Source organism: Maniola hyperantus, chromosome 28 (genome assembly GCF_902806685.2).
Source record: "Maniola hyperantus chromosome 28, iAphHyp1.2, whole genome shotgun sequence".
Lineage (NCBI taxonomy): Eukaryota > Metazoa > Arthropoda > Insecta > Lepidoptera > Nymphalidae > Maniola > Maniola hyperantus.
Genome location: NC_048563.1, coordinates 2,800,677 through 2,823,074, shown reverse-complemented (window position 1 = coordinate 2,823,074; position 22,398 = coordinate 2,800,677). Strand labels below are relative to the sequence as shown.

The window sequence follows — 22,398 nt, the reverse complement described above, 5'->3', positions numbered from 1 at the left end:
ATAGTTTAAGATCTGGAGAAGGACATAGGCTACTTTTTATCCCGGAAAATCAAAGAGCTCCCACGGGATTTTTAAACACCTAAATCCACGCGGACGAAGTCGCGGGTATCAGTTAGTAAGTAATAAGTATGCCCTTGACTGCGATCTTCTTACGTGGTGGTATAGTACGCGACAAGTCGAGATGGCAATCGGTATATGAGGGGGGTGACGCCCCGAACGCCCGCACGTCACCCGTGCTCGCCCGCACAGGGTTAGGGCGGGGGCTGAGCGGGTGTACGGGCGTCCCCTCCCCGATTGCCACCTCGACCTGTCGCGTACTATACGTATAAATAAATCCCCTTTTTTTTAAAAGAATATTAGCCATGTTAAATGACTTATATTCCCCTTTCCTCTCCAATTAAGCGTCAAGCTTGTGCTAGGAGTAGGTACGACAATAGTGCAACGGGCGGGGTTTGAACCGTCGACCTTTCGGTTTTCAGTCCACTCCCATACCGGTTGAGCTATTGAGGCTTCTGGATTGCAGATATCAGAAACCAATATCAATAGGTTTTACAAGTGTTTTAATTTTGATATTTTGCCAAATTGGTTTAGCTCGGTAGAGATTTTTGCATCGTCATAACATCGACTTAAACTACTGGACGGATCGGGCTGAAATTTGGCATGTATAAAGCTATTATGAGTAGGCATCCGCTAAGAAAGGATTTTTGAAAATTCAACCCCTAAGGGAGTAAAATAGGGGTTCTTGAAAATTGTATAGTCCAAGCGGACGAAGTCGCGAGCATAAGCTATGTCGGTTACTCTAGTTCTCCTACGGATCTCCTCGTTTCTGATTTCACGTAGAGAAAGAAACTCCGCACATAGCTCTCTCCATCGCCCGCTGAGTGACTCTGAGTTTTCTTATCAGTCTTAAATTCTGAGTCTAAAACATAGGTAGGTATTTGTTGTGCAACCTAGCGATTTTTACATTTGACCTTTGCTTGATCTTAGCATAACAATGATCTTGCATTTGGGATGCTACGCAATCATTACAACTATTTAGACATGTGCATGTTCAAAAGCGACGATTGCCTAGTGGTTTAAACGTCGCCTTGGCCTTCTATTCAGGGGAGTCCAGAGTTTGATCCTGGGAACACCCCTAACTTTTCCGAGTTAGGGATGATTTATGCTAGACCGTGCCTAGCCTGAGCTTTGCCACGTCCTAGGCACGTCCGACGCACGGACAATTCACAGATTGCAATTTTGTATGAAGAAACGAGAAAGAGGTCAGCCGCTGAATCCAACTCGGTTGGGCAGCGTTCAGGAAGCTTCGAGATGTCTTCTTGTCCAAAACTCCTCAGTGCTTGCAGACCAACGTCTTCGAACAGTGCGTGTTGCCAGTGATATCGTGTCATTTATATCATTAGATTGTAAGAAAGAGTATACTTGGCTACTTTTATTTCGGAAAATCAAAGTGTTTCCAAGGGATTATTAAAACCCGAATCCAAGCGGACGAAGTCACCAACATCAGCTAGTTAAAGTTATATGAGTTTGACTTAGATTGTATACAAAGGAGTAAGACCCATTGTATGCACAACCAATATTTATTTAGGTCCCTTATGTAATACATATTATATTATATTTAATATCTATTGGCACCGATTCCGTTGTCTTTCTCTATACTAAATTTAGAGTATCTGCATCCTTTTCTTTTTAAACAATGCTAAAAAGGGACAGAACAGGAACATTACATTTAAAGATTAAATTTTAGTGCACGCTTCAAATTTTAACAGTGGGCTCGCGACTGTGCGTTAAAATCACGGGGTTTACCATCAAAAAATTAAATTTAAAACTGGCAAACTGCGTCTGTCCTTTTCATATTACATTAGTAAGAAGAGGATGCGAAAACTCTAAAATTAGGTTGTGCTCAGAATCAGTACCATTATGTAAGTAATTTAGAAACTTGTTTGGCCACTTGGACGAAGAATGCAGCATTTGACTCGCTTGTGAGAAGTGATTAACCGTAAGCCACATTAATGATTTATTATGTGAACTTGATCTAACGGGTTTTAATGGCAGAGGATCTGACCGTCAAAAATTCGACGTCGATTCTCATTGCCTTTCTGTAGAAAATTCCGGAAAAACTCTTTTGGTTTTCTGGTATAAAAATCTATATTTACATTTCAGCGTGGTTGACTTAGGCCATTCTCATTTTGAGAGGAGAATGAGCAGGAATAAGAAAACGGTTCAATATGGCGGTTGTAGGGCGCCATTCTCACTTTACTTATTGTGATTTTGTTTACATTTTAGTTTTAAAATTTGTTTATTATTGTATGTTTTTTTTTCTTAAATTTGACGAAATTTTAAAGAAAGTCAATTGCTAATACGAATCTAAACAATTGAACGTAAAAACTACAGATCGAAAATATCATCTAAACGACCGCAACGAGGCAGGGTGCCCAGCTCGTTGAATGGCCAGACTAATATGCTGAAAACTGCCAGCCCTCCGGTCCCCCGTGGATTCCGCGAGACGGGATGAAAGGTCCTTAAAAAAGAATCTAGCATCCTCGCCCCACGAACCCATGGTCTCCACCCAAAAAAGGCACAAATATGAAACTATTTTCTATATTCTCATATTTGCGCCTCTTGGCCCTTTCTGCCTTAGTAGCCGCCGCTCCGGCCGCAACGGAGGTCGCCTGTACGTGTGACAGCGCCAGTGTATCCACACACGTGGCATCCCACACAAGCGACGTATACCTTGCTTCCACGGGACAAGAGTCATACCGTCTGGTCTCTTGCCATCGCTACGTGCCAAACCATTTGGTTGCAATACTGCAGACACATTAGCCGTGACAGGAGACCTACGTATGACTCCGTTCAAGGAAGCATGACGGGAAAAACGACCGGCACTTTTGGCACAAGCAAGACCGTGGTGACCATATACGTCGTTTTTTGCACAGATTAAGTTAATCTGTGGCTTTTTGGCAGGGCAATCGTGTTTTTGGCAGGGCAATCGTGTTTTTGGCAGGGCAATCGTGTTTTTGGCAGGGCAATCGTGTTTTTGGCAGGGCAATCGTGTTTTTTATTACTTTTAAATTACGATTTGTTAGATGAGACTTCAGATTGGCAAAATAGTTAGGTATAATAGAAAATGTCGTCAGTGTGGTCGTAGACTTATGTTATACAATAGTGTCGTATAATTAATAGGGCCAGAGCAGAGGGCCGGTGGTCAGAGCTCCATCATTATTTACCTTAAACTACCTTTCACCTAAATGTTAGAATAATTATTAAGATATTTTTGTTATATAATTTTGGAAAATAAGTATGCCTTATTATAAATGCGAAAGTGTGTTTGTTTGTTGGTTCATTGGTTTGTTGGTTTGTCTTTCAATCACGTCGCAACGGTGCAACGGATTGACGTGATTTTTTGCATGGGTATAGATAAAGACCTGGAGAGTGACATAGGCAACTTTATACCCCGGAAAATCAAAGAGTTCCCACGGGATTTTTAAAAACCTAGATCCACGCGGACGAAGTCGCGGGCATCAGATAGTAGTGTCATATAATTAATAGGGCCAGAGCAGAGGGCCGGAAGGTCAGAGCTCCATCATTATTTACCTTAAACTAACTTTCACCTGTTAGAATAATTATAAAGATATTTGTTATATAATTTTGGAAAATGTTGCTATAATCCGTGACAGGTCTAGGTGGGGATACCCCACACACATGCGTTCTGCGCTGTAGGTATTCGGGGCGTCCCCCCGCCTCATACCCCGATTGCCATCTCGACCTGTCGTCCGCCTTCTAATCGGAGGTCGGGGGTTCGATCCCGGGCACGCACCCCTAACTTTTTGGAGTTCTGTGCATTTTAAGCAATTAAATATCACTCGCTTTAACGGTGAAGGAAATCGTCGTGAGGAAACCTGCATGCCTGAGAGTTCTTCATAATGTTCTCAAAGGTGTGTGAAGTCTGTCAATCCGCACTGGGCCTGTGCCTATAATCGAGCTCCCGACTTTTTTAGGGTTCCGTACCTCAAAAGGAAAAACGGAACCCTTATAGGATCACTTTGTTGTCTGTCTGTCTATCTGTCTGTCGGTCTGTCAAGAAACCTACAGGGTACTTCCCGTTGACCTAGAATCATGAAATTTGGCAGGTAGGTAGGTCTTATAGCTGACATTCGGGGAAAAATCTGAAACCCGTGAATTTGTGGTTACATCACCCAAAAAAAAAATTGTGGTCATAAACTAATAATTAGTATTTTCAATTTTCGAAATGAGATAACTATATCAAGTGGGGTATCATATGAAAGGCCTATAGGCTATCACGGCCATGGCTAGTATAGAATAGAAGTAGGTATCAATTTGTTGAGCTAGTACCATTTGACACCAATTGATCGCGGCAATAAACAAATTGTACACAATACCCTGCGCTGTTGAATGAAACCGAGAGCGATGACAACTTAGGAGTAGCGCACACCGGCTGAACGAAGTGGAGCGGCTTCGCGACCTCTCTCTTGATAACAATACAAAGTAAACTTTATTTAAGTAAGTAAGTACTTACATAACGGCGACTGGTTTTTATACACGACTAGCCAAAGAAAAGATATTTTTTAGGGTTCCGTACCTCAAAAAGAAAAACGGAACCCTTATAGGATCACTTTGTTGTCTGTCTGTCTGTCTGTCTATCTGTCCGTCTGTCTATCTGTCTGTCTGTCCGTCTGTATGTCAATAAACCTACAGGGTACTTCCCGTTGACCTAGAATCATGAAATTTGGCAGGTAGGTAGGTCTTATAGCTGACATTTGGCGAAAAATCTGAAAACCGTGAATTTAGAGTTAGATCACAAAAAAAATTAAATTGTGGTCATGAACTAATTAATTAGTATTTTCAATTTTCTAAGTAAGATAACTATATCAAGTGGGGCATCATATGAAAGGTCTTCACCTGTGCCTTCTAAAACAGATTTTTATTTATTTTTATGTATCATAGTTTTTGAATTATCCTGCAAAATGTCGAAAAAATACGAGTGTAGTACGGAACCCTCATTGCGCGAGCCTGACTCGCACTTGGCCGGTTTTTTTATTTTTTATTTATAGACTAGCGCTTGGCTGCAATCAGACCTGGCGGCAAGTGATGATGCAGCCAAAGATCCCGGGTTTTAGCAGGTCATGCGGCGAAGTTGCGGCCATGAGCCCGCGACTTCGTCCGCACACATATCAACAAATTTAATTTTTTTACACAAATTTCAACTGCTAATTCACCCCTTTGGAGGTTGAATTTGCAAAGTTCCTTTTTTAGCGGATGTTTACGTCATAAAAGCTATCTGCATGTCACATTTCAGCTCGATCCGTCAATTAGTTTAAACTGTGCATTGATAGATCAGTCAGTCAGTCAACTTTTCCTTTTATATTCCAACATAACTTCTAAATTCTTCAACGGATTTGAATGTATGGGGTATTGTTAGAATCCTTACATCGTCCCAAGTGACACTTGGCTATAATTATACATTCGTTGCTTCATTATTCATATATGATTTTAGACACTGTAGTTTCCCTATTTACTTGGTAACCTCGCACAATTTTAAAGATTTATTTTAAAACAATTCAAAACGTATTTCCGGCGTACTCGCCCCCACTACGACGCCTCGGCTTTAGCTCATTCCTTTTTTGTGCGCGGTAACTATCGCACGCGCCTTCCGAGCACCATGCCGAAAAGAAGTGCGCAGTCTCAAATTGAGAAATACGCAAGAAAAATAAGAAGAAACGAATAAGGTTAGTAAAGTGTTTCTTTAAAGTGCCTTTTAGTGAAGTGAAAGTGAACATAAGTTTTGGAATGCACTGGGATTGACTGCGAGTCAATAACTTTGACATATCCCAAAACAAGATACCCACTTATTATAAAACGGGTACGACCAATGAGGCATCGGGGTTGACTGCGAGTCTCCAACGATGACCTAAGCAGACATAAGTTTTGGAATGCACTGGGATTGACTGCGAGTCAATAACTTTGACATATCCCAAAACAAGATACCCACTTATTATAAAACGGGTACGACCAATGAGGCATCGGGGTTGACTGCGAGTCTCCAACGATGACCTAAGCAGACATAAGTTTTGGAATGCACTGGGATTGACTGCGAGTCAATAACTTTGACATATCCCAAAACAAGATACCCACTTATTATAAAACGGGTAAGGCATCGGGGTTGACTGCGAGTCTCCAACGATGACCTAAGCAGAACATACGTACAATCTAAAATAGATGTAACGTTCCTCTGCGATCAGGAAAAGTCTTTTTCAAAGTATTTTCCGTTTTTCGATCTACCCTCAAGTATTTATTTTCATAAATAAAATTACAAAATTGTAATCTAAGATAACAGAGATCATGGACACAACTGTGACACGATCCCGAGTCAGCAGTAGCTGCTCCAGAAATCACACTATAGGCGGGGCCGGTATCTAACGATAGCGCCGACTAAAATGAGGGCGTGGCTGGGCCTGACCTTCACTAGTGATTTGCCAAATTTGGGCCCAGAAATACTGGATGCCCTCGGGGAGTCTACGTCCGACTCACCAGACTACAGAGAAAAATTCACGACAATTTATCAAAATTGTGGCTTCCCTTACTACGGAAAGGTATGCCTAATCCCAGACAACTATAGGCTCCGGCAGGCGCCTAAACTAAACGCAAAGCCGCGATACTGGACATGGTCCGGAACGCAGCAACAGCTGAGTGCAGGAATCACTGCCTTCAACAGGGGTATTGATTTGCTCTTAAAGAGCGACAACAAAACATCTCAGCAGATGCAGGTTGCTAATTGATTCACATCATTTAGCAACTCAAAGTAGAATAAGACTGATAAGTTCCAGTTTAGATAAATCGTTTTTATACAATATAATAAGCGAATCCAAGCGAGATGATTAACTTTTGGCTCAACTTTATCTGAGAAGATAAGGGCTGCAAAAGCTATCGAGAAGCAGGGTCTTTTCATCAAAAGACCTGCTAAACCAAAAAACAAAAAAAAAAAAAAAACACAGCCGTCCAGCTCTCGAGCAACTTCCTACCGGGAAAACTATGCGCCGCCTCAGTACCCGGCGAGCAGGGGGGGAGGGGCGCGGAGACCACCGCAGGAGGCCAACGACCTTAGGTGTTCGCCGCCCTTACACAGCGTCAGCGCAGCAGCCGCAGCGAGCTGCGACTCAGTGGAAGCCCCCTGCCCCAACGCAGAATCATCACTAGCACATGTACATACAGGTCGTCTTACCCATTTTTATGATTGTTGGTTAAAAATAACTAATAATAGTGTTGTACTAGATTGGGTTAAACATGGCTATACTATACCATTTAGAACTGTAGAAAACCAGTCTATAATAGGTACCTACCTCAAAATAGTTCTTCACATTCGGAAAACTTACAAAATGCTTGAAACAATTAATAAATTAATTGCACTAGGAGCTATATCGGAGTGCAAAAGGACAAAAGATCAATTCATATCCAAGATAGGTACCTACCTATTTCTTACTCCAAAACCTAACGATAACAAACGTTTAGTAACGAGCATTTCAAAATGGAGGATTACCGAACTGCATGTAAATTAATTCCACGTGATGGGTACCTAGCTACCATCTATCTTAAAGATGCATATTCTTTCTTCGTACCTACCTGTCCGGCCTTCTGACCGCAAGTACTTACTTAAGATTTTGTTTTCGGCCTCGTATTATTCATCCAAAATATTTACGTACGGCTTTAATGGCCTTCCGTTTGGCTTATCAGTGGCCCCACGTAGGTTTACTAAGATCATGAGGGAAGTGTTGGCATATCTAAGAAATCGGGGCTTTCAGTCGGTATGTTACTTAGATGACATTCTGTGTATCAGCGAAACAAGTAAGCAGTGCTTAGATAATGTTAACGAAACGTTAAAGATATTGCATTGTCTGTAATTATTGAACTCCGCGACAATCCTTCAAGTTCCTAGGATTCGTATAGGACACTAAATGTCTTATAAGCATGTATCTTTCCGCCGATAAGCGTTGTAAAATTGCAGAGTTGGTCACAAGTTTACTAAACTGACAGCCAAGAGTTCTATTCATGAATTTACCCGTCTTATCGAGTTTTAGTTGCAGCTTGTCCAGTAGCTAAGTATACATGGATGTATACTAAGATCTTAGAGCGGCAAAAATACCTAGCCCTGCTTAAATATGGTAATTATGAGGCAAAAATCAATCTGTCGAACGTTATATTAGATGATCTAAATTGGTAGATTTTAAATATTGATACTACATCCAACTTTATATGACAACCTAACTTCAAACTCGAGACCTATTCCGACGCGTCTAGAATAGGCTAGGGGCTGTATGTGAAAAGAACCAAGTTAGTGGCAGATGGAAAGCCACAGAAAAAGCGAACCATATTAATTATTTGGAACTAATGGCCGCTCTTCTAGGCTTGAGGTCGTTTGCTAGCAATGTAACCGACTGTGCATTATTACTACGCATAGGTAACTATATGAACCGTATGGGGGGCATACAATATCCCCACCTACACGATTTAGCTAGAGTACTTACTTTGAAAATGGGGTGAACAATGCGGACTTTGGATATTCGCATCGTAAATATGTGAACATCAAAGAAAACCGCGACGACGCGGACGACGCCGCTTCCAGAGTAATCAATCCAGATTATCCATGATAGATTCTCCATGATATCAACAATATTTTGGCCAACCAGAGATAGACTTATTCGCATCACCTGACGATGCGAAGTGTTCCAGAGGTATTCCATGAAAAACAAATCCTGACTAACTTTTCGCTAATACTTAAATGCCTTAGAAAAATCATTGATGATAAAGCAAGGGAGTATAAAGCAGTATACTGGTATATCCCCACTGGCCTTCGCAGCCGTGGTTATAGCTACTGCAAAACTTAATAGTTTCAGATGTGTACCTACTATATAAATCCCAAAAACACCTCTTGCAATCTCGTTTCAGAGATCATCATCCCTTGTACAAGCGTCTTACCCGGGCTGTCGCGAGGCTCTGCGGCAACCTTTATCCGAAAAGGCGTTTGTCCAGCATCATCTACGCTAATGATAGAACATTGACGTATTCGAGCCCTCGAAAAAATCATACTTACATTCCTAATAGTAGTTGTGCGTATGGCAGTCTAAATCCTCACCGTTCTGCTTTGTCAGCATTTATATTTATAACATCGGCTGAGACGAGTGTGTGAAGCGCCCTCTTAAAGGTGCATACAAATCGAGGCCTATAAAATCCAATTACTCGAGCACTTGGGATCCACAAGTAGTTTTAAACTTTATTTCAACATGGTTCCCTAATACCGAGCTTATCCTCGAAAAGGCCACGAATTAACTTGTAGTCTCCTTAGCACTCGGTACCTGCCTCTTATCAAGCTCGACAATATCAAGTTTTCCGAGACCGGTGCCAAAATAATGATAACAGACATCATAGAAACGTCTGCACCTGGTAGAGATCGACCAGTTTTGTGCCTGCCATACTTTAGACAAAATAAGTATTTGCCCAGCTAGTGTCCTTTCAGATTTTTTAGTATTTAAATTTACAGGTCAATACAAAAAAAAAAAAAAAAAACTATATATAGTATATACATACAGAAAAACTTATCACTAAAAAATTTATTAGTGATAAGTTCAGATTATATTTCTATAACTAGAAATATAAGACCTGAGAGAACAAATACGCTCCTGTTAACACAGAAGCGATCATAATATAAAGCTGCGATAACGCAGTCCATCGGTAGATGGATGAAACAAGTCCGGTCAGAGAGCGGTGTACACATCGCCGTAGGTATTCGGCCGCGAGCTCTGCTGACGTCATTATCAGAACTATTCGCAAGACCACAGGCTGGGCTAGCCCCTCTGACTCTTTTGCCCAATTCTACAACAGAATTATCCTGGACGAAGGGGAATTCACCCGATCAGTAATCAAGTATCAATAAATTAAGATAAGACTTGATCAATATCATTGATTAGGACAGTGAACTAGTTACTTAGATTAATAAGAACTAGGTACATATAATTATTAAAATACATAAGCCGATTTGTGTATTAATCATAAAATCTAAAATCATAATAATAACAAATTATGCTTTTAATTCCAAAACTTTCTTCTCTTAACATCTACAGTGTCTAAAATCATATATGAATAATGAAGCAACGAATGTATAATAAATGATCAAACGAACTTCCAAGTGAAGTTCGATCATTATTATATGAGTTGCTTCATTAGAATATATGATCTCCCTCCCTCCCCGATGCATGGCTTATCCCAAATAATAGAAAGTTTTGTACAAGTTACACTACATACTCTAAAATAATGAGCTAAAGCCGAGGCGTCGTAGTGGGGGCGAGTACGCCGGAAATACGTTTTGAATTGTTTTAAAATAAATCTTTAAAATTGTGCGAGGTTACCAAGTAAATAGGGAAACTACAGTGTCTAAAATCATATATTCTAATGAAGCAACTCATATAATAATGATCGAACTTCACTTGGAAGTTCGTTTGATCATTTATTTTATTTTATAAATTGAATTTATTTAAAAAAAATTAATACAAAAACTTAAAGCTAGCCTTATCTAATTACTATACAAATCATGGCCGTATGGAATGGTGCCAAGAATACTGCCTGCATTTCCGCACTGGACCTTTAATTTAGCTAAATTGTTCTCAAAAGATTCGGCTCAGCTCTTCACTCCATTCCGCCTGTATGCGATGACTTTTACTTTAATTACGTGACGCAGTTGTGTAATCGAGAACCAAGATGACACGCAGTCACGATGATGATCATGATTAATTACAATTAGGCACCATCATCTCATCATCATCATCATCAAGCCGTAATGGCCTAGACCAACGACTCTAGTGGTTAGCACTTCAGATGACGAGGTCCTGGGTTCAATTCCCGAATCAATTATTAGGTACCTATGAAGACCTCCCTGGTGCAGTGGTAAGCACTGTGGTCTTATTAGTGGGAGGTCCCGGGTTCAGTTCCCGTAAAGAAGTCGGTGCTGCGCCTGACCTTTTAATCACCAGCTTTTATTTATATAACATTTTTTTACCTTTAATTTATTAAATTTGTATAACACGAATACGCCATCCTCACATAAACTTCAACAATTTCCGTGTATTTTAAATGTATATTGAAACTTAACGTGATTAAAAAAAAACCTCTCTCCGGTCGTGTCGAGTTGCCATCCCATCGACCTATGAGACTGAGGGAATAGAGAGTGCACCTGTGTTTGCGCACACACGTGTGCACTATTATATCTCCGGCGCAGTCGGCTTAATCTCTAGGGAGAGATTGGCCACCCTGGCAGAAATTATTATAGCCTACTAGCTGATGCCCGCGACTTCATCCGCGTGGATTTAGGTTTTTGAATACCCCGTGGGAACTCTTTAATTTTCCAGGATAAAAACTAGCTTATGGGCTATGTCACTCTCCAGGTCTTTAACTATACCCATGCAAAAAATTACGTCGATCGTTGCCCCTTTGCGACGTGATTGAAGGACAAACAAACAAACAAACATACTTTCACATTTATAATAGGGGTAGTGATAGCTTCTATTCGGAGGGTCCAGGCTTCGATACCGGTGATACCTCTAACTTTTCGGACCTTTACGGACTTCGGAGTAATGTGCGTTTTAAGTAATTAAATACCACTTGCTTTCGGTGAAGGAAAACATCGTGAGGAAACCTGCATGCCTGATAGTTCTCCATAATGTTCTCAAAGGTGTAACCAATTCGCACTTTTTTATTTATTCAGATACAAGTTAGCCCTTGACAGCAATCTCACCTGTTGGTAAGTGACGATGCAGTCTAAGATGGAAGCGGGCTAACCTGGAAGGGGTATGGAACTTTTTATTAAACCCATGCCCCTTTTTACACGGCATCGTACCGGAACGCTAAATCGCTTGGCGGCACTTTGCCGGTAGGGTGGTAACTATCCACGGCCGAAGCCTCCTACCAGACAAACTTTGCAAAAATTTCGTAACTATGCATGTCCATATTGGGTAAAAATATTATAATTATTTATTCATGCAAGAAAGCATTGATGCGTAGAACTATTAAAATAAAAGTAGTCAAGTGCGTGAAAAATAAGACAGTGTTCCGTATATAATAAGTAGGTACTCTTATTATAAATGTGAAAGTGTGTTCATTTGTTGGTTTGTCCTTCAATCACGTCGCAACGGTGCAACGGATCGACGTGATTTTTTGCATGGGTATAGATAATGACCTGGAGAGTGACATAAGCTATTTTTATCCCGGGAAATCAAAGAGTTCCCACGGGAGTACCCTTATTATAAATGCGAGAGTGTGTTTGTTGGTTAGTCCTTCAATTACGTCGCAACGGATTGACGTGATTTTTGCATGGGTATAGTTAAAGACCTGGAGAGTGACATAGGCTACTTTTTACCCCGGGAAGTCAAAGACTTCCCACGGGAGTACCCTTATTATAAATGCGAGAGTGTGTTTGTTGGTTAGTCCTTCAATTACGTCGCAACGGATTGACGTGATTTTTTGCATGGGTATAGTTAAAGACCTGGAGAGTGACATAGGCTACTTTTTACCCCGGGAAGTCAAAGAGTTCCCACGGGAGTACCCTTATTATAAATGCGAAAGTGCGTTGGTTTGTCCTTCAATCACGTCGCAACGGTGCAACGGATCGACGTGGTTTTTTGCATGGGTATAGTTAGACCTGGAGAGTGACATAGGCTCGGTGACAAAAATCGGTGTAACTGTTGAGCCGTGAAAAGCTAGCAGACAGACAGACAGACAGACACACTTTCGCATTTATAATATTAGTATGGATTACCTATTTACATTTGTGCCTATCACCCAGAAAGGTACACCCTTTCTCTCAGTTTCTCTACGCGTATCGCTAGTAAGGAACCCTAAAAACAACTTATCGAAACAGACAGACCGCAACCGACTGTATTGATGTTATTAATTGTCTAATTTATAGATTGCGCGTGCGCAAGGCATAGACGATAATGGTAATTATAGAGCTTAGATTCTTATTTCTTTAATAATGTTCTACAAATCAGTTCTTAGTGCCCGACTATGATATATTTATTTTTTACTAGATGATGCCCGCGACTTCGTCCTCGTGGAGTTTTTTAAAAATTCCGTGGGAACTCTTTGATTTTCCGGGATAAAAAGTAGCCTATGTCACTCTCCGTCTTTATTTATACCCATGAAAAAATCATGTCAATCCGTTGCGACGTGATTGAAGGACAAACAAACAAACACACAGCACTCCCTGGCGCAGTGGTGAGCGCTGTGGTCTTATTAGTGGGAGGTCCCGGGTTCGATTCCTGGCAGGGGTTTGGAATTTTATAATTTCTAAATTTCTGGTCTGGTCTGGTGGGAGGCTTCGGCCGTGGCTAGTTACCACCCTACCGGCAAAGCCGTGCCGCCAAGCGATTTAGCGTTCCGGTACGATGCCGTGTAGAAACCAAAGGGTTTAATAAAAACTGCCATACCCCTTCCAGGTTAGCCCGCTATCATCTTAGACTGCATCATCACTTACCATCAGGTGAGATTGCAGTCAAGGGCTAACTTGTATCTGAATAATAAAAAAAAAAAAACACTTTCGCATTTATAATAAGGGTGCTGATGAAATATGGATGTGTAGATCACCACCACGAGGTACCTACCTCGTAGTATGTATAGAATATAGATGTAGTTAAACAACTGTTATTCACATGATGCAACGCAGTTAAAACTAACCGGTTCGGTTAGGTATAACCTGCCGAGTGCCAGCAAATAAATACCAAATGTCTTTTGTTTGCATTGCAGGTAAATCGTGACACGGCGTTACTCATATATCCAATCCAATCCAATCCATCAGCCTGTTTGCGTCCACTGCTGGACATAGGCCTTTCCAAGAGCACGCCACCAAACACGGTCCTCAGCCTTCCTCATCCACCCGCTCCCCGCCACCTTACCGTAATCGGGAATAGCAGGGCTGCCGGGAACTGGGGGCCTTTGTCTGTTGGCGCTGCTCATTAGAAGTAATGCCCATACTGACCACGCTGGGCAGGCGGGTTGGTCAGCGTAGGGCTGTAGGCTATTTCGCACCAGTGACGCTGCTGCCCGTCTCTAGTCTATATTATTTAAAGCCAAGCCATATGGAATGGTTATCCCGCCATTCTTCGGTCGTCATATCCTCGTCCGCTGATTCGCAGGGGGCACCACGTGCAGGTGAGGTTGACATTTGGGGTGCTAAGATGTTAGCGCACCCCCTTACCCCCTCATAGTTACTCATATAAATACTAATATACTAGCAGATGCCCGCGACTTCGTCCGCGTAAAATTTCTGGTTTCTCATGAGATCTGAAATTTTCCCGCTGCAAAAGGTCTCACTTACCTACTCACTCAGTCTCACCTTAAGACACGGAACCCAGAATACCTAAATGCCAAATTTCAAGTTTGTAGGCTTTATAGTTCCTGAGATTTCGTGATTAGTCAGTCAGTCAGTCAGTGAGTGGTATTTCTCTTTTATATATTTAGATTATGTTCCTATGGTATGTAACCTATAGTCCGCGACAGGTCGAGAAGGCAATCGGGGTATGAGGCGGGGGGACTGTGCGAGGCATTCCCACCCCGATTGCCATCACGACCAGTCGTGGACTATACATGTAAATGTTGTCATATAGTATATCTATATGTTCAGCTATGTGTACGTTGATATTGGATTGGATTTCAAAGTCAAAGTCAAATAATTTATTCAATATAGGTAATAAATTACTCTTTTCGAGTGTCAGTTGTTGGATTTCTAAGATATAGTGGTGATATTTATTACGCAAACTTAAAAATAAAGCCTCAATAGCTCAACCGGTAACGAGTGGACTGAAAACCGAAAGGTCGACGGTTCAAACCCCGCCCGTTGCACTATTGTCGTACCTACTCCTAGCACAAGCCTGACGCTTAGTTGGAGAGGAAAGGGGAATATTAGTCATTTAACATGGCTAATATTCTTTTAAAAAAAAGCTACGAGGGTTCCGAAGGCCTGAGAGCCCACAACAAACTCAACCGGGTATTTTTTGAGGTACGGAACCCTAAAAATTCGCTCTGCACTTGACCGGTTAACCTTCACGGTAAGAATTCACGTCAAACTAATCGCTTTACCGGTCAATTGTCACGGTTACCGTCAAATAAACCATAAAACTATAGTACGCGACACGTCGAGATGGCAATCGGGGAGGGACCGCCCCGCACACCAACACATTCCCGCGCTAAACCGGTGAAGGCAAGCGCGGGTGACGTGCGGGTGCCATCTCGACCTGTCGCGTACTATACCTTAGGGTCAGTGCACATAGATGGGGTGGAGACGAGTCGAGTCTTTGATGACAATTCTCAGCTTTATGAACTTACTAACTTTTGAAATGATTGCAGCCAAGCTCTAGTCTATTAAAAAAAAAACCGGCTAAGTGCGAGTCAGGCTCGCGCAATGAGGGTTCCGTACTACAGTCGTATTTTTTCGACATTTTGCACGATAATTCAAAAACTATGATGCATAAAAATAAATAAAAATCTGTTTTAGAATGTACAGGTGAAGACCTTTCATATGATACCCCACTTGACAGTGGAGTGGAGACAGACAGACAGACAACAAAGTGATCCTATAAGGGTTCCGTTTTTCCTTTTGAGGTACGGAACCCTAAAAATGTTATTTACTTTTTTTTTTGTTATTTACTGACTAAAGTCAGTCAGTGGGGAAGGAACAACTATGTAATAAAATATGTCGGTGACGCCATCGCGAAGTTTTTACCCATCCAAAGAATATACTTCAAAAATATCAAAAATCAGTCCAAAATTAGTAAATTAAATATTTAAATCGCCTCAAATAAACGAGAATTTACAACGTCACATAAATTAGTACTTCACTTTAAATACAAAAACGCCTCTTCGCTTCAGGGGACGCTTGGCATTTCGTTTTCGCGTATTATTTACAGTCCAGTGAGCTTAGGCCGCGGTTGTAATATAAGTGCTATGATATAGAGAGATATCTAAACATATAAAAGGAAAAGGTGACTGACTGACTTAGTGATCTATCAACGCACAGCTCAAACTACTGGACGGATCGGGTTGAAATTTGGCATGCAGATAGCTATTATGACGTAGGCATCCGCTAAGAAAGGATTTTTGAAAATTCTACCCCTAAGGGGGTGAAATAGGGGTTTGAAATTTGTGTAGCCAACGCGGACGAAGTCGCGAGCATAAGCTAGTTTTAAATAAAAATAGCGAGCAAACAGTAGGCGGGTCACCTGATGTTAAGTGACTACAGCCGCCCATGAACATTTGCAGCACCAGGGGAACTGCCAGTGATTTTACACCAGACATGTGCTATGTCTGGTGTACAATCAGCCTTAAGCTACTGGTATGCTATGCTATTTATTATTCTAGCCGTAACTTTATGCTAACGCTACAATACAACTCTTAATTAAAAGCTGCGAGGCACACTTTTGAGATTACATCTATGAAATTTAATTAGAGGATATATGTTAAATCTGTATTTTGCATCTTAACTCTAGTAAGCGTTTATAAAATACCTACTATAATTAAATATTTTCTATCCAGGAAGCATAACAAGAAGTACGCCCGCCCAGCCCGCGACTTTGTCCGCGTGGACTACAAAAAAATTTAAAACTCCTGTTTTACCCCTTTAGGGGTTGGATTTTCAAAAATCCTTTTTAGCGGATGTCTACGTCATAATAACTATCTGCATGCCAAATTCCAGCTCGATCCGCCCAGTAGTTTGAGCTGTGCGTTGAAAGATCAGTCATCTTTTCTAAATGTATAAAAGGAAAAGGTGACTGATTGGTTGACTGACTGAGACATCGATTATGTAGCTTTATATACGACACTTACCTAACTAGTTACAAAGTTTGTGTTGGTTTAATAAGTACTTCATCATCATCATCATCATGATCAACCCATCGCCGGCTCACTACAGAGCACGGGTCTCCTCTCAGAGTGAGAAGGGTTGTGGCCATAGTCTACCACGCTGCCCATGTGCGGATTGGTAGACAATGTGGCTAATTCCGTTGTACACAATTTCTAAACTAAGCTAAAATGAGACATCTAAATCTATTGCTATCCCTTTCATATTGTTGCTTGCGGAAAAGGATAGCACTAGATTTAGACCTGTTAATTTAGTTTAGTTTAGAGATTGTGTACAAGAGAATCAGCCCCAATGTGGCTAATTCCGTTGTACACAATTTCTAAACTAAGCTAAAATGAGACATCTAAATCTATTGCTATCCCTTTCATATTGTTGCTTGCGGAAAAGGATAGCACTAGATTTAGACCTGTTAATTTAGTTTAGTTTAGAGATTGTGTACAAGAGAATCAGCCCCAATAAGTACTTAGGTAAAGGCAAATTCAAATTATTTATTCAAAACAGGTAATAAATTACACTTTTGATGGTCGGTTGTTGGATTTGTAAGGTGGTGACAATAATTATCACGCGAACTTAAAACTAAAGCTACGAGGGTTACAAACGCACCCGGGTCTGAGAAGAGCCCACAACAAACTCAACCGGGTATTCTAACGGGTAAAAGCTAACGGGTTTTACCTTATCTTTCATTTTGAACTTTTATAGCAAAGATATAGCTTCAGTGTGGCATCGCATTCGCTAGACATACGACAGTTTCCTTGTAATACACGGTTTGTTAGTTTATTGAGAAAGCTGACGGGTGCCTAATCTTTTATTTTTATCTAAGCTAGTTTTTAAAGCAAACACATTACTTCAGTATAGAATGCCTTCGTGCATTTTTTTTTTTCGAAGACTTTTTTGATATCATCAGAGTTTCAGCTGAGTTTGTTGTGGGCTCTTCTCAGACCTGGGCGCGTTTGGAACCCTCGTAGCTTTAGTTTTAAATTTGTGTAATAATTATCACCACTATATCTTACAAATCAAACACCACCATCAAAAAGGGTAAGTTATTACCTATTTTGAATAAATCATTTGAATTTGACTTTGACTTTGACATCTGCCCACTTAGTGGGGGTTTTTACGCTGCACTTTCCGGTGCGAGGTCGCTATTCTAGCACCTAGCAAAAGGAAAAACGGAACCCTTATAGGATCACTTTGTCGTCTGTCTGTCTGTCTGTCGGTCTGTCAAGAAACCTACAGGCTACTTCCCGTTGACCTAGATTTAGAATCATGAAATTTGGCAGGTAGGTAGGTAGCAGGACTCAAGGGGAAAAATCTGAAAACCGTGAATTTGTGGTTACATCACACAAAAAAAAATTAAATTGTGGTCATGAACTAAGGGTTCCATTTTTCCTTTTGAGGTACGGAACCCTAAAAACCGATATACGTTGGGGTCCCATGATGCTGGAATGGCGACTTCACATCGGAAAGCGCAGCGTTGGAAGACCCACTACTAGGTGGACAGACGACAACAGCCAAGTCGCAGGGAGCCGCTGGATGGCGGCGGCGCAAGATCATGGCGTGTGGAAGTCTCTTCAAGAGACCTATGTCCAGCAGTGGACGTCTATCGCCTGATGATGATGATGAATTTTTTTTTTTATTTTTTTTTAAGAATATTAGCCAAGTTGCTGACAAGTTGTTGCCGATTCGGGTGGGATTTGAACCGGCGAACTTTCGGTTTTCAGTCCGCTCGTTTAACCGTTGAGCCATCGAGGCTTTCTCTGCGGCATCATACCGGAAGAACTGCAAGTACGATCATGGCTGATGGAATTATGATTGGATACGAAGATTAACTTTTACATTAAAGGAAGGGGCATTTCACACATTAGCGATTCTCGTTAGAAACGCGGAAGAAAAGTGTTTGAATCTTAGGTTGTAGAATAACAATCTATATATATAAAAGGGAAAGGTGACTGACTGACTGACTGACTGACTGACTGACTGACTCACTGATCTGATCTATCAACGCACAGCTCAAACAACTGGACGGATCGGGCTGAAATTTGGCATGCAGGTAGCTATTATGACGTAGGCATCCGCTAAGAAAGGATTTTTGCAATTTCAACTCCTTAGGGGTGAAATAGGGTTTTGAAATTTTGTAGTCCACGCGGACGAAGTCGCGAGCATAAGCTATGAGAAATGAAAGTAAAATATAAATTAAAGGGTAAAGTAAAGCGATCATCAATTCACAAAAAACAAATGACAAAGTTTCATCCCACAAACAAATTCTGGCAAAATTATGAATCATTTTATGATCGTTATAAAACTTCTGGTTCTACAAATAATTCACTTGATAGTCACTTCAGACAGTCACGCCCCTTTTCACACGGCAGTCCAGTTTTTTGCAGGGTCCCGTTTGCTGGCGAATGTGTTTATATGCTAGCGTTCACACGAGCATCCCGCATGCGGGATCCTGCAAAAAACCCGAGCCGGTCGAACCATTCGGTTTTGTCACTAGAAACTGGATCCGACGGAAAACGGGATCCCGGTAGTTTAAACGCTAAAACGGGATCCCGTTTAATCAAACTTATATTTCAATAGCAGTCTTCACACGGCTTCCTGCGTGCGGTTTTTTGCTGGACACTGTTTTGCGGGATAGTGGAGTGGTGGCAGGCCCGCCCCGCGCCCGCCACGATGCAACAGGATGCAACCGTGTTCACACGGCAGTCCAGTTTTGTGGGACCAGCTTTTTACTGGATCCTGCAAAACTGAACTGTCATGTCATGTGAACACAGCGTCCAGTTTTGCAGGATACAGTAAAAGTACATAAATGGTATGGCCGCAAAACTCATTACCATAAGCCTTCGATGTAGGATTAGTCTACTATTTTCGAAAAACTAACTAAAATTTAAATTTTTTCTTCGAGTAGGCGCGTCGGAATAATTGGCAAGTATCAAAAGATCACGTGCACTTTCACTATCACTCGCTGGGTGTAGTTACGCGAAAAAGACAGAAAAGCGTAAACAGACCCCCCACTATCTCCGTGTGTGTACTGTACGTGTGTACGTAATACCACCAACAGAAGGATAACATTTAAAACATTGCTAAAATTTGATATGTTTAAACGCCGCCATTTTGTCAGTCACCTGTCACGTGACAGTAGTACCTACTATAGAAAAAATATGAAAACGTGAATCGTGACGTCACATTCTGTTTCGACCAATGCGTTGCGCAAATGTAAATTTCGCTCGCTTATTTTGCACTTGTTAATTAATAATTTATGCAATTAAAAATGAACTAAATAAAAAAACAATGGTTGCGATTTAATTTCAGGACAATAAAGATTCGGGGAAGAAAAATGAACTAAATTTAAACGACACGCATATTCCTAATTGGCAAGTATCAAAAGATCACTTACACTTTCACTATCACTGGCTGCCGCTGAGTGTAGTTACGTTTATGTTACGTAATACTTACCACGCCTCGTGTGATATTGTGATTGTTAACTATGCGGCTTTTGTTTTTGGAAGTAACCAGATTTATACGCGAATTGAGCTTATAGGCCAGTAAATAGAGCCTTTAACCGCGCACTAAATGTCCGATCCAGTTTTAATTTATTTTTAGGTTAAGGGTCACTTACTGACCATAAAATCACAAAATGCTGACAGATCCAGGTGGAGCTTCGATCGCAATCTTGAGGGAAAGTTTTTGCCTGAAATCTCGGAATTTTGTTTTGTGTAAACTTTTTTGTAAAACTTATCGTTTACGATTTATGGACGATTGAATGAACCGGTTTTTCTATTTCGGCCGATAACTTTTAAAATATGGAAAAACCGGTTCATTAAATCGAAAAAAATTAAATTAAAAGTAGCCTATGTCCTTCCCCGGGATGTAAGCTAACTCTGTACCAAATTTCATCAAAATCGGTTAAACTGTTGGGCCGTGAAAAGCTAGAAGACAGACAGACACACTTTCGCATTATATTAGTATGGAAGTATGGATTACTTACACACTTTTAATCATTGACTTATATATTACTTCGTATGGACAGGGCTATTGAAGAAACAAAATAGCACCGACTCAGTGGTGCTTTAGCACCAATGCAACCTCAGTGACGTCTGGATTTCAAACGGGTCCTTCATTAGTATCTAAGAGGTGGCGCTGATTTATTAGGGTTCCGTACCTCAAAAGGAAAAACGAAACCCTTATAGGCCACTTTGTTGTCTGTCTGTCTGTCAAGAAACCTACAGGGTACTTCCCGTTGACCTAGAATCATGAAATTTGGCAGGTAGGTAGGTCTTATAGAAGACATTCGGGGGGAAATCTGAAAACCGTGAATTTGTGGTTACATCACACAAAAAAAATTAAATTGTGGTCTGATGAATTAATAATTAGGATTTTCAACCTTCGAAGTAAGATAACTATATCAAGTGGGGTATTGTATGAAAGGTCTTCACATGTGCATTCTAAAACAGATTTTCATTTATTTTTATGCATCATAGTTGTTGAATTATCGTGCAAAATGTCGAAGAAATGCGACCGTAGTACGGAATCCTCGTTGCGCGAGCCTGACTCGCACTTGGCCGGTTTTTGGTTCCAAAACCGTGAAAAATTTTGTTCGCTTAACCATATCTTGTCGTTTATATCGATGCTTATAATGCAATTAATTCATAATAACTCGAGTCTAATATCGATTTCCGTCGTTTCCGTGTTTCCTCCAAACAACATCTCAAGGTACCTAGTTGATCACTTTCCGTTCCGTCTACACGCGAGCTGTTACTACATGCAACCTAGTTGTAACTAGTGATGTGCCGGATCATCAAAAATGTAGATCCGCGGATACGGATACGGATCACTGGCGTCAAGATCCACGGATACGGATACGGATCTTAACTTTCTTAAGGTACGGACAGACGTGCTCAAAAAAAGCGTGCTTTTATGCTTGCTTAATGTTAGCATGCTCATGCAACTGTTCACATTTGCCAGCAATAAGCATGCTTAAATAAACTGTAGAGTTATATGTTGTATGTTGTACTGAGTACATGCTAATAAGCAAACCCTGTTCAGACGCGCTCGGAGCACGCCCCCTTCTACCCGCGCCTCAGGTAGCATGCTCGAAAATCAAACGTCGGTTGATTTTTGAGCATGCTCGAAATAAGCATGCTCATTACATGACACACGTGCTACTAATGAGCACTTGCTCAATAAAAGCATGCTTTCGTGCTAGTAATGAGCACGTCTGTCCGTACCCTTACTCAATCGGTGTCGGTGTGCGTGACCTTGAAACGATAGTTGACGCCACTTGTCGCTTTGCGTGGCAGAACATGTGCATTGTGCATGGCGCGGGTCTTTCTTTTGTTTTGTTTATAATTTAGTGTTACACTGTGGCCAATTCTCTTGTACACAATCTCTAAATTAAACAAAAATTGCACGTCTAAATCTATTGCTATCTCTTTCATAATGTTGCTTGCGAAAAAGGATAGCACTACATTTATTCCTGTTAATTTATT

At 41.0% G+C, this 22,398-nt stretch overlaps 2 protein-coding genes across 2 annotated transcripts in view; one reads left to right on the top strand and one right to left on the bottom strand.

The window, feature by feature from the left end:
• The window catches only part of Invadolysin (leishmanolysin-like peptidase, invadolysin), a 92,054-nt gene that overhangs the window by 60,326 nt on the left and 9,330 nt on the right, over positions 1 to 22,398 (bottom strand). The window lies entirely within an intron of this gene.
• Positions 6,456 to 7,390, top strand: LOC138404376 (uncharacterized). Its single transcript, XM_069508104.1, is given in 6 exon segments — positions 6,456 to 6,561; positions 6,564 to 6,615; positions 6,617 to 6,763; positions 6,765 to 6,895; positions 6,898 to 7,085; positions 7,087 to 7,390. Coding segments are annotated over 6 exon segments (753 nt in total). The 3' UTR covers positions 7,216 to 7,390.